Source organism: Lygodium microphyllum, chromosome 2 (assembly GCF_053477565.2).
Source record: "Lygodium microphyllum isolate KBCC chromosome 2, Lygodium_microphyllum_v1.1.10, whole genome shotgun sequence".
NCBI lineage: Eukaryota > Viridiplantae > Streptophyta > Polypodiopsida > Schizaeales > Lygodiaceae > Lygodium > Lygodium microphyllum.
This window is the reverse complement of record NC_141136.1, coordinates 102,229,842-102,242,998: the sequence shown is the minus strand read 5'-3', so window position 1 is coordinate 102,242,998 and position 13,157 is coordinate 102,229,842. Positions and strand designations below refer to the sequence as shown.

Genomic DNA, 13,157 nt, shown 5'->3' with positions numbered 1-13,157 from the left:
GAGCTGCAAAAATTGATGCCTTCTTACTCAGCCAAGGGTTCATAAACAGCCCATTAGAGTATACTCTTAACATATGCAAAGAGGGTGGATCCTTGCTAGTCATTTGTCTTAATGTGGACGGTCTTCTACTTAGAGGGATACATGTTGATCAAATTTCAGCATTTTAAAAAAAATTGCAGCAAACTTTTGATATGTCAGATTTGGGGTTTGCATTACTATTTGGACATTCAATTTATTCATCATACTAGAGGCATTGGATTGTCACAGTCAAGATATATTAGTAAACTCTTTGAGAGATTTGGCTTCCAAGATTGCAAGCCAGTAAGCACACTAATGGAGACTAGACTTAAGCTGTCTTTGCATGATGATAGTCATATGTTTGACATCCATATATATGCCCCAATAGTTGGTTGCCTCATTTATTTATGCAACACAAGGCCAGATATTCAGTTTGCCGTTTCAGCCTTGAGTAGATATATGCACAGCCCACGCATGTCACATTGGCAAGCTGTAAAGTGTGTTATTTGTTATTTGTAGGGTGCTAGGACTTTTGGATTTCTTTATGCTTGTTTGGGGGGGGGGGGAGGGGGGATTAGTGCAATTATATGCTTACAGTGATTCAGATTGGGTTGGTGATTTTGATTCTTGTCACTCTTCTAGTGGCAATTGTTTCTTTCTTGGCTCTTCTTGCATTTCTTGGCTTAGCAAGAAACAATCCACTATCGCCACATCGTCTTGTGAAGTTGAGTACAAGGTATCTTTCACTACTACCGTTGAATGTGTATGGTTGAGATGTTTGTTGGTTGATCTTGATGGATCTATCATGGAGCCTACTCCTTTGTTTACTAACAATTAGAGTGCCATTGTAGTGGTACGGAATCGAGTGTTGCATGTATGCACGAAACACACTGGTGACCACATTGTTGGTAATGCGGCAGATGGATTAGCCCCTCAACAAGCACCTTAATCCCTGGAGGCTGGAGCGATTGCTTTGTTGGATCTCCCATGGACTTTGGCTCTCAAGACTTCTTGTCTCCTTGAGGAAAATCATGATGCATCTTTGATGCACACCTCTGATCTGCAATCTGCTTCCAGTTGATAACCAATATAGGTCCACCCCACCTCCAGCAGCATGATGGAGAATGAGGAAGTGATGCTTAGGAATGATGGAGGGGAGGCCAATATCTAGGGCAGAATGGCAGATCTGGATGAATGCAGGTCGGATCCTGCAGACCAGCCAACTGTAGGGGAAAAGGCCTAACAATAGCCACATGTCAAATGTGCAGCAAGTGGACAGGGCTGGGTGGCCAACGGGCAGATTGAAAACCTTGCACACAGCTGAGAAGAGCAAAGCGTGACAAGTGCCAGAGCTCCAAGCATCCATGTCTGACTAAGACTGAGGCTCACAACTAGGAGATAGGCACAGAGAGAGACAGGAAATGACATGACTGGTAAAATTCTCATCGGTTTTGTCTCGTCCTTTGAGTCCAAAAGGACAAGCTATGCAGCTTTTGCAAGTTATCATGATCTTTACAAGTTGGCCATCAATCACTTTGAGGACCTCCAGGTAAGCTTGAGCAAAATGGATATTGAATGTCACTGTCAAAGTGCACATCAACCGCACAAGGAAGCTTTTTGGACTCTTTTTGGGCATTTATGAATATACCATTTGAATTAAGCCATATCCGCACAATCTTCACCTATATGATAAGTCAAACTTTTGAAGCACTTTGTTATTACTCCTCTGCAATATTTTTGGTGCATGGTCCTTGACAGTCAACCAGCATGGTCCATACATGTGACTATTTTGGTGTCCCCCCTAATGCAGGACCAGGTACAGTTCTCATCATTTTCGGGCTTGATGGCGTTCCATCAAATCCTTCACTTTTATTTTAATTTCTTAGCTGCATGTATGTGTTATATGTAGCACCATGTGAGGTCACCTTATGTGACACAATAGTAATGAAAACATGGTTTACAACAAAAGAACTCGTCATAGAAGAACTTTTGTGACAAAAATCTAAGGGAAATGGATGGAATTAGTGGGAATGGGTAAATAGCATGTAAACACAGATATTGACTGGTCTCTGTCTTCTCTCAGAGGGCATTGCTGATATAGACCTGCACATTGTGAGATTTGGCAACTAGCTCCAAGGCATTTGTAACCTACAAGAGGTTGGTGATTGCACATTGTGAGGTTTGGCAACTAGCTCCAAGGCATTTGTAATCTACAAGAGTTTGGTGATCATGAGGTTACTGAGAGACGGATTGTAAACTACATTCTGTTATGGATCACGTAGGCAGCCTCGGAACATAGAGAGAACTTTGGCCTTTGTTGCCTAGCATTTGCATTGAGTCCTTTGTACATGATTATGTCTTGCCCAGCATTTGCTCAATGTCTTTTGTAGAGAGCATGACTGTGACTGTGCCTAGTGTTCTGAACGTATAAAGATGAGCAAGTATGAGGACTAGAATGCAAGGAATAGCTACATGCTAAATTATAATTTGTGGAAACTTGAATTCCACCTTGCCTTCCTTTCTCTATCCACCCTGGCCTCTTTGTGTTTAAGGGTTTTGGGAAGAATCAGAAGGGAGAGAGACCGAGTTACATGGGGGCTGTCTGTTTGGGTTTTGATTTTGACAGCCCTAGATTTTTGGGCAAGCTTTTTAAGTGGCGAGCAGCCAGGGTTTCTGCTGCTCAAGACTGGGCTGATTTGTTTTTATCCAAAGACATAAAAAAAGGAATGCAGATCCATGTATAAGCTGTTGATGTTATGAGGGGGTCGCATGAAGATGAAACTTGTTGAGGGGAAGCTACGAGGGAGGTTGCCATTGGTGAAGGATAATAGCAAGGCAATCAAGAGCTCATTTGTTTGGCCACCTTGGGTTTGCCTTCCTGGATGGTTGAAATCACGCAATGCTATGCCTTCAAATCCCAGCCAGCCTAAGCATTTCAATATTATAAGATTGCCTAATGATGGAGATCACAATGAATGTTGATGTGTACATATTTACAGCGATTGATGGTTTTTATTAGAGAGTTCAGAGCCTCTCTCTCCAAACCATCCTACTGGGATATCTTTATCAAAAACCAAATGGATGAAGGAAGGATAATGACTGTTCTCATGGCTTTATAGCATGGCATTCTCACTTGTGTTCCATTCTGTGTGGATTTTTGTGGCAATCCACTATGCACTTGTGTCTTGCCAGTTTGCAGTCTCAATGTTTGCGGGAATGATACACTGTGCTGGTGAACCCTGTTGCTGTCTTAATGTGCTATTGCAAGTTCTCTGCCACTTTTTACATTGAGTATCTGTGTTTTGTGGCATACGTGGCCAATGTTGGAATGTGATGTAAACCTTGTGGGGTCACATTTCAAAGCAAAAGACAGTATCTTTCCTTCCTGCCTTAGATTTGTACTGTGGCAGACGGCTGGTGCAAACTCTAATAGGCCCCTTGTTTTAGTCCCAGCACCCACACATGAAGGATGTTGATTTTAACTTCTGGAAATATCATAGAAGCTACTATGTGAGGCAGTTTTTGTGTTTCCAATTGTGTTAGATTGGGACCTTATTGTCTAGTCTTCGTCACTTTTAAATTGCAATGTAATAAAGAAGAACACCATTTCTACAAATCAGGTGATTCTTTCATCTCTCAAAAAAGCTAACTTGAAAAGATTCTGAAGGCATTTGACATGGCTAAGTGAAGTGGATGTTCATCTTGATCTTGAAAATATGGAAATGTATGAGAAGTGAATGCATTATTTGAGCATCAGTATTTATGGACATTCAGGCAGCATTGGAATCTGGTGAGGGGTCTAATTTTTTGGTGAAACACTATGGCAGATAAAACTCTGCAGTTTGAATTTGGATGCTTAGTCATTGTAAAGTGCTCTGGCCTGAGGCATCACCTACTAAAGTCTTCTGTTGTGCCCTGTTTTATTTAATGAGAGTCTAAAGATTTTGTTAATATATTGTAGGGTACTAATAAAAAGAAACATTCAAATATCCCAAACAATGCTTTCCAAAACAAGCTGATTGTTTGGGGATTGCTCTCATCCAACTGCGGTAGGATTCTGGTCACCTTTATTACCTTGAAAACCACCCTGTATCATGTAATCAGTCACTTTCTTAGTTGTTATAATAAAGTCCGTAGAAAACTACTTACACTTTTTCAATGACGATGAGGGCTGTAAAAGTCCTGATCAGGTTTTGCTTTGTTACAAACCAGTCAATTTTGTACTCCATTGCTGATTTTGGGTGTGGGAAGAAATCCTCTCTGTGCTGAGTGACGTTCTTCAATTATTTCTGGCTAGAATCTCTTATTACAATAAACTATGACCCTTTTGAAGATCAACAACCTAGTGTTGCATGTAGTATGGAGACCTACTTAACTGTGTCTGAAATCTTTTATCTATTTGATACCTGTCTGGCATGGCAGACAACTCTTAATGTTTATCAAGGTTGATTGTGGTCTCTTTGACAAATGCCAGATCTGAGTGAACAATTTCACATGCTAATCAAAAGGAAATGTAGCCAGCAACGAATTATTTGGTCACAGAAGACTTCTCAATAGAAATGTATTCTTCTCAGTGGATTCTACTGCAAAGTTTCTCCACATTAGCTTCCTCACAATGCTTCTTTCCAGTAATTACCTTTATTGTCAAGCCTTGAGGTTGAAGAATGCTATTTTTAGATTTTGCCTCACACAATATCATGCAATTAGATGAACTTGCAAGGGTAGGTGATGCTCAACTAATGTGATGCAGCTGCATGTTTGTACTCACCTTTTTCTCCTTTTCCTTTTGTAGCTCCTTTTTTTAAAAAGCAGGACCAAGGGCCCACTTTTAAACTGTGCCATCATAATGAACTTTCCCAGAATCTGGGGGCAGGAGTCGTCTTCAATCAAGGAATGACTAAGATCCTAAGATGGCTTGTGATTGGCCAAGAAATGATCCCTCCTAAAATGGCAATATTCATATACACCATGAACAACCACAGAAAACATAGGAATCCTTATCTATGGTCCTGTGGAGAGAAAGGAGGATTTTTCACTTGAAAAAATGTAGGAGGGATTGGTGGTGATGATGGCAAGGTGCATATACATGTATGATTGGGTGTCTCTTCATGTGTGTGAGAGGTTTGATGCCTGCTGCATTCCACCTGTTGCCTATTGATTTTGGTCAAATGTGGGCATAGCTACCAATTCTAGAGAAGGATTTGAGGCTTGGACAGGGTCTCACGTAGGCTATCACTCTGGGAACCCACCATGGTTTCTCTGTTCGTACATTTAGAGCCTGGTATTAGGTTATGGCTGATGTGCTGTCAAAAGCCCACATGAAGAGATACATGTAAGCCTCATTGATGTCAAAGTCTACTTGCTTGTTTACGAGCTTGACCCTGTTATGTTTTAATCTTGAGCTTTGATGCGCTACGGTTTTGTTTCTCTAATGTTGTGAATAGTCAAAGATATTTGCTACTAAACTTTCAAATTCTGAGCTTTTCAACTTTGTCTTTGTTTTGAGAAATCTACAAGGCACTCAAGATGGTGTCTGTTTTAGGACTTTTTGAAGGAGTATCCATCTTTAAAAAGATCGGCTGAAGAGATATCACAACTGGACCAATTTGCTATAGTTGGAAACAAGATTGTAAGTCTGATCTCACCCCCTATGCACCCCCTATGCCTTACACAATTCTTTTTCTCCTTTCAAGTATTTGCAACATGAAAAGGCTTTTTATTCTAATGCTACTTACATGTGGGTAGATGAATGTAGGCGGACTTGGTAATGCTTCATCTACTGATGATGATAGTTATGATGAAGATGAACAACATCATTATGGCCGTTGCCCTCAATGCCCAAGATCTAATTCCTCGGAAGGTAACTTCTAATGTTTTCTCAACACAAGATATAGTAAGAAGAGAAGAGGGAGGGTGAGGTAGCTATGACAAGATGAGTCATGAAGCCATGAGCTCTGTATCCGTCTGGCAAAGACATAACCATTTGCAAAGAAGTTCCAGGTGCATGCTGCAAAATCCCTTGGAAGGAAGGGTCAGAGGGAAGGAGGGTAGAGGGGTAAGAAAGGCCCGTGTTGAGTGAGAGGTGCAGAAATCGGAAGGGGGTGGGATGAGGCAGGAGCCCCTCAATTGAGAATGGAAAGAATCTTTCAGTTACAAGATTGTAAGGACTGATTGCGCACCTCCAAACTCAGCCCACATACCCACATAATCACTCACTATGATTAAATCTTCCAAGGCACACTGAGTAGGATGACAATGATCTCGATATGCACAAATCAAAGCCTACATTGCACCTCACAGACTTCAGATGGATAGACTTGCCCCTCATAGGCATTGCTTCAAAGTTGAACTTGGCAGTTGAGTTTGACTTTCTTTCGCATTGATTTTCACCTCCTCCATCCATCTCTAATATTTAAGTGAATGCTCGTCTTGGTCTTTCCATCTAAACTTCTGATTTCTGCTTAAATCTTTCTTTTAATGTGTCCTCTGTAATTGCTTTGTAGATTCTGGTTACTGTTGTAGTCCAGAGACTGCCCACCTTACGTGCTATGCCTGCAATACAGTCATGCCAGAGAGAACAGATATTGACATTCCACAGTCCTGTAAGTCTTCAAGGTTTTCAAGAATTCTGTTAAGGTAGGATACTGCATTTTTAATTCACTGAATCTTTGGGGTTTTTGCAGGTGCAGGATGTGGTAGAATCTTCTGTGAACTTTACTGGCGCACCCAAAACATTTTCAGATCCAATGGTGAACCAGTAAGCTGTGTAAGCTCTGGAGTGCTTAAGAAGGTATATACATAATACAAATTGCCATGTTTTCCCCCGTTCTTTCAGTGCATCACACATTTCAAGTAAACTTTACTTTCTGAGTTTACAGCTCGTGGAGCGAAGAATAACTGATCTTCCACACGGAAGTTTCAGAGGCAACACATATGAACAAGATGTGAGTTATCCAATTATTTGGTTGTTTGTAACTGATGAGGGTTAAAAAGAGTGTCTGATTTTTAAAATTTCAAAGGTGACAAAGCGCTACTTACAAGAGCAGAGGCTTGAGATTCAAGATGTGCTGCATGAGTGGCTTAGCAAGATGGATCGGGGTGAAATTGGTACACAGCTACTTTTGTCTGAGCAATAAGCTCTATAGAAGACTTTCTGCCCTATTTATTTGATTGACTGGTTTCGTGCTCCAGACAAACCAAATTTGCTGAGGAGCCAGGTTGCTTCGATCACAGCAGAATCCTATCTGTGCAAGTAACTCTCCAAAATCTTGCTTTCAATGCCTTGTGATTAGAATTACACAAAATTGTCCCATTTGATGGTAGTATTGTGTTGTAGCCAGTGTGCAGATTCTGTGATGGAGCATCTCATTTACAAATTCAGATTGTCACTACCAAAACATGTGAGTAGTGTAACTTCCATTTAAGCAGTGACCATGAATTTTGAGGTTTTGAGTAAACAGTTGAGGCCGAGTCTATGCTTAGCAGTTGTTGTTTTTATCATAATTTTGGGGGGTGCAGGAACTTCCACCTGATGCAGCTGGGCGTGAAGACTGCTGGTATGGCTTCCGATGCCGAACTCAACTACACAGGGCCTCACATGCTCACAAATACAACCATGCCTGTGAGCCATCTGCACGGGCTAGATGAACATGAACGTGTGAAGGTAGGTTATGAATAAAATTATGAGGGCTTTGCCACATCTTCACAGCTCATGGTTGTTTTGTAAAGAAACTGTTATCTTCAGGAGTAGGTTCTGTGCAGTTCCCTGAAGTTGAAGCATCTTCATTTTCCCTAGGCAAGCTCTCTGAGGAACAAGATGACCATATGCTGAAAGGTTCTTGGAAGCTTAAAGCCTATTATATAAAATGCATATTGAACTTGAAATCCACAACAGTTTGCTAGCAATTTTTGTATCAGAACTCTATATAGTCATTTTGTTTGATGGCGTAAAAGGTGCACAGTGAACCTCAAAGCCACATCCAATGGCTGTAGGGCCAGATTTCTCATTGATGCAAGTACAGCAGGCTTCTGTATTTGTATTCCACAGTTGTATTTGTTATGATAATTTATTTATTTCATTGCTATGGAAATAAGATGTTATTCATTTATTTATTACTGTATCAGAACTCTATATAGTCATTTTGTTTGATGGAATAAAAGATACATGGTGAACCTCAAAGCCACATCCAATGGCTGTAGGGCCAGATTTCTCATGGATGCAAGTACAGCAGGCTTCGGTATTTTATATTCCACAGTTGTATTTGTTATAATAATTTTTTTTCATTACTATGAAAATAAGATGTTATTCATTTATTTATTTTGTGGATTTTTATTTGGCCAGTCATCACATAAATTACTTGTTGCATGTGGCATCACGTGCAACACTGGTTGCATATTGTGCCTGGCAGTCAGATCTCAGAAAATTGATGTGTTGTGTTCTTGCTAAGCAAAACATTAGATGGAGTTATACAAATGCAATTATTTTTATATTTATTAGTAGAGCGTAATTTGATATGCTAGATTATTATTATTTTGAGTGTTTCTATTGCACTATTTATTTGTGTGGATTTATTTGTTATTATTGTAACCTTTTTATTATAGCCGAAGGGTAAGACAATTATTTTTGTAAGGCTAGATTCATTAGATGGTTGCTAGAAAATATTCAACACAATCAAGTTCATGCAAGGAAAGCAAAAAGCCCAAAATGGTTGCTTTTTATGCCCTCTCTTTGACTTAATGAAGACCAAAATACCATCAAAGAACACAATAGCAAAGCTTTGACTTTTATGCTCTTCCTTTGACTTAAACACAATAGCAAATCTCTAATAATTAGGGAAGATTTTATTTAGTAAATGGACAAATATGGCTTGTACATTTGTGAGACCAAATGGCATGATGACAAATCTATAATGGTTGACTATGTCCTAAATGTGGTTTTGAATGCATCAATAGAATCCATTCTAAGTTGGTAGTATCGAAACTTATGATCCATTTGATCGTATGGGTGCAATACTTAATAGCTAGAGTTGTATTCATGTCTACAAATTTATATCTGATATAATGTTTGATGATTGCAAAGGTGCAACTAAGAAGTCTCTCTTTTCTTTATATGTATACATGGTGATTTCTAAATCCTTGATATTCCTTACGCCGTTATCTTAATGCATTGAAATGCAGATTTAACTTTGTGCAAAGGGTTAGTTTGTAATTGCAACCACTTTGTGAACTTTTCTTAGGTAAATTTATGTGAATCTACCATCATCATGCAATATAGTAACTTTTGAATCTTTAATAAAATCTCTCATTTGAAGTAAATCATGTAAAAATATAGGCATACCTAACTTATCTTTGCTAGATATCTCTTATTATAGGGAGCTGGTCTAGGAGCTTCTCGATGTGGTAAGAGTTTAGTAGTAGTGATGTGGATGGTAGGTTGGGCATTGAGATTGGTGGCTTGTGATTTCTCTTTGGATTCAATATATTTTTGTTCTACTCCATTTTTAGATTGGAGGTTGAATGGTTGTGACGTTGGAAAAGAGTTAAGAGTAGAGGAAATTGAAGGGTCTTTTAAAGTTGTAGTTGTTACTTTCATTAGAGTGTCATGGAGCTTGATTATTTGGTTGTTGACTCTAGTTATGCAATGGTTTAAAACTCCTTTTTTGTATTATAGACATAAGAGAGAACATCCTCAAAAGAAGAGGGGCAAAGACTTGGCTACTTAACCAAAGACCATCTTCATAGTTCATTAAAGTGTATTCTCAAGCACTTGAGCATGCATAATATAAGGATTCTTTGCCAATATATTTTAGTGTAAATAGCCATTGTGTCTCTTTCTTACAAGGCAAGGCTTGCCCAGTTATTCCTATAATATAGGTGAAATTGAGAAGAAAAAACGATTCTTTGACTTTCTCTTAACATTTATCCGAGCGGTAGCATGGTTGAAGCCATGACGTTCCATCGAAGTGAAGATCTATTGGTCAAATATAGCACACTTGATTTTATCTTTTTCGAAGTAATTATCAAATATTTTTGTAATGCTAGATTTATTAGATAGGTATTAGTAATAATGTCAACAAAAGATTAATTCTTTTAAGAAATGTATCAAAGCATATCAATGAAAACAAACTCTTCTAGGCCTTCAAAATCGACAAAGAAACCTCATGAATATTGAGAATCTTAAACAAGGAGGAGGTGGCTAGAGTAAAAGAATCCAAGTAGCAAGGTACACTTTTTTACTTTAGAAATGTTAAATATGATTTATTTAATAATTATATTTGATTTGTGATATTGATTAAGGAGGAGGTGGCTACAATAAAAGAATCCAAGTAACAAGGTACACTTTTTCACTTTAGAAATGTTAAATATGACTTTGTTTATAATTGTATTTGATTTGTGATATTCTAACTCACTTCTTTAGCCAAATGCAAGTGAGAGAGATGCTTCAAAGGAATCTAAGTTTTATTATCATCTCGTGTCTTTTGTAGTTCCAAAGAATATTCTTGAGATGAAGAAATTCAAGAAAGTATAGAGATAATGCTTAGATTTTTCATTAAGCATCATTCTTTGGATATTACAATAGTGCAAAAGATTCTCAATAGTATTGGTATTAATCAAGATGCATATATACAAATTTTTAGCTAATGCAATCAAATATGACACAAGGTCAAGTACATAATTGTTTACTTTCCATGACATTTGTGGTGAAGATCATCAAACAAAGAGTTGACGGTAAAGTGATAGAAGTTTTGAGTGAGGCTTTCCATATCAAGGTTAGCTTCAAGGGTTAAAAAGAGAGAGGTTATATTTAATGAATTTAATGAATTTAATAATATTTTTCTTGACTTTCCCGTCCTACAACGTTTAATGATCAAATTAAGAGGCTCAAGGAGTATCTAGGTTTATGATTAAACTAGATGAAAATGAGATTTTAATGTGTATGAAATTAGAGAGGATCTCTATTACCTTGATGAATAGAGTAGTTTCATCGAGTCATTGTAGTGATTCAATATCATTTAGTATTCAATTTGAACACAATATTTGGTGGCCAGGAGCTATTGAAGTAGATACAAAGGATTGAAACATACTATATTGGGGTTTTCATCAGACTTCAATATCTAATGTGATTAAGAGCCAACAAGTAGGAGAAGAGCTATTTGTCAAGGGATTTGAAAACTACAAGGTTGAATAATACATAATTGGTGACTTGAAAACACTCAAATGCATGTACAATGTATCAAAGGGAGCCAACTCTAAATATCCTTGCTTGTATTGTATGTCTTGAGCGTTGCTATAGAGTTGAACTCAAGAAACTCCAATAGAGCTCTCTCTAAGCACATCAAAGTCCCACAGTTCAGGCTAGTTTTGGACATTCCTTTGATCAATCCTCACATCTACACACTTCATGTACTTTGAAAAATAATTGAAAAGCTTGTTTATCTTTACAATGGCTTTGCTTAGAAGCTAAAGCCTTTATCAACTACCAGAGATGATGCTATAACAAAGATCGAGTAAGTTTTATTACAATTGATTTGCACGAAGATAATGTTGTTATTAAACTAGATCCTCAAAAGTCCAAGGATGGAAAATTCGTCCCCAAAAAGCTATCTATTGGTAGAGTAAAGTCTAGAAGGTTCTTGGGCTTTCATGAAAAACTCGGTAAGATAAACTCAAAAAATGATAGCTTAACCATTAAATACAATCAACGAAAATCCTTGCATAATGTTGTAAAAGGTCATCTTGATAATGGACATGAAATAGAAAAGTAAAAGTTTGAAGAACACTAGATAATATTTTTTACTTGTGATAAGACTGAACGGAAAGATGATGATCTCAAGGACTTCAAGAATCAATTGAACCTTTTCAAGAAAGCAATGACAGAAGCTTTGGATAATCGTTGTTTCACTCACTATATATAGTAAAAAGTTTGCATCGTTATGTGTCTTCATTGTCTAAGTTATATACGATTTTTCATTAACTTGTTGTATTAATATGTTCTATACAACTATGCCCCATATTTCATTAAACAACATGAAAGTCTATTTGGTCAACCCAATATATAGAAAAAGCACATTATCAAGCAAGGATAAAATAATTTAGATACACAATACATGAGGATGCGAGAATTTTAAAAAAATGATTAGAGGCATTTCAATTGTTCTATAGACAAATTTAGCACAAAATTAAGCTTAAGGATAATCATATAATGTAATACATCCTCTTTGGCAAAAAACTATACAAATAATTACCCAAAAAAGAAAAGAGGAATATTTAACTCTTATGCAAAGCAAATATTTTCAAAATGTTTGTAAACTAAGCAAAGAGTAAGGAAAAAGATAGGTTTCAAAAATGACTTTTTGATATCTTTTATTTTGATTCTATTGTAGAGAAATCCTTGGTTTATCCCACTCAATAAGACCTCTACATTTCAAAGACTCATGTTTTCTATAGCCTTGTAGGAGCTTAAAATCTTTTGTATCTTCCATATGGGAGAGTAAATAGAAGCTAAAACCTTCAAAGTATCTACCTCTAAATCCACTATAAGGCTAGACATGCAGCCAAAAACTCTTATAGCTTCTTTCTTTGCCACCAAAATTATCTTCTCTGCTCCTCTATTGAAAACTTGAGATCCATCTCTTTGGAGTTAGCTTTTAAAGACATCATTGGTAATCTTGGAGAGCTTGACAATATGTTGTGATAAATCACAATAGTTTGATTACTCATGCTTCTAACATAATACTCAAGGCCTTAACTCTTTTACCAAGCTTCAATGGCCTAGAGCCCTTTGCTCTTCCAAGAAAGTTGTTAGGTTCTTTCAATCTACATAATAACAAAAAAAGTTCAAGATATCAATATATGAACATCTTATATTAGTTATTCATTAATCATAATAAAACTCTAGCATTAAGCCTAATGAAAATCCTTAAAATATCTTCCATATCTTGGCATTTTTATATTCTTCAATAATTTTGTCATAAAGGTTTATTGAGTTTTTTGGCTTTTCCTCTGATGGAGGCTTTAGTTTGTCTTCATACCCTATATCTTCAATACCAAGTCTTTCTTGAACAACCAAAAACTCATCTTTTGTAGATAACCCTTTCTTTTCATACTCCACAATTTGATCAATATATGAATGTAAGGCA

General features: G+C 37.3%; 1 protein-coding gene across 8 annotated transcripts in view; it reads left to right on the top strand.

The window, feature by feature from the left end:
* The window catches only part of LOC148040107 (uncharacterized), a 67,500-nt gene extending 59,286 nt beyond the window's left edge, over positions 1-8,214 (top strand). For 2 of the 8 annotated variants that reach the window (XM_087696667.1, XM_087696712.1), the window contains exons 6-14: positions 5,561-5,647; positions 5,764-5,878; positions 6,522-6,620; positions 6,702-6,808; positions 6,897-6,962; positions 7,038-7,125; positions 7,210-7,270; positions 7,355-7,418; positions 7,537-8,212. In XM_087696667.1, coding sequence (XP_087552793.1) covers positions 5,561-5,647; positions 5,764-5,878; positions 6,522-6,620; positions 6,702-6,808; positions 6,897-6,962; positions 7,038-7,125; positions 7,210-7,270; positions 7,355-7,418; positions 7,537-7,665 — 816 coding nt within the window. In that variant the 3' untranslated portion in view covers positions 7,666-8,212. Of the gene's footprint in view, positions 1-5,560; positions 5,648-5,763; positions 5,879-6,521; positions 6,621-6,701; positions 6,809-6,896; positions 6,963-7,037; positions 7,126-7,209; positions 7,271-7,354; positions 7,419-7,536 lie in introns of all 8 variants that reach the window. The other 6 variants (XM_087696688.1, XM_087696679.1, XM_087696674.1 and 3 more) reach the window with 6 other exon arrangements.
* The last annotated feature ends 4,943 nt before the right edge of the window (positions 8,215-13,157 follow it).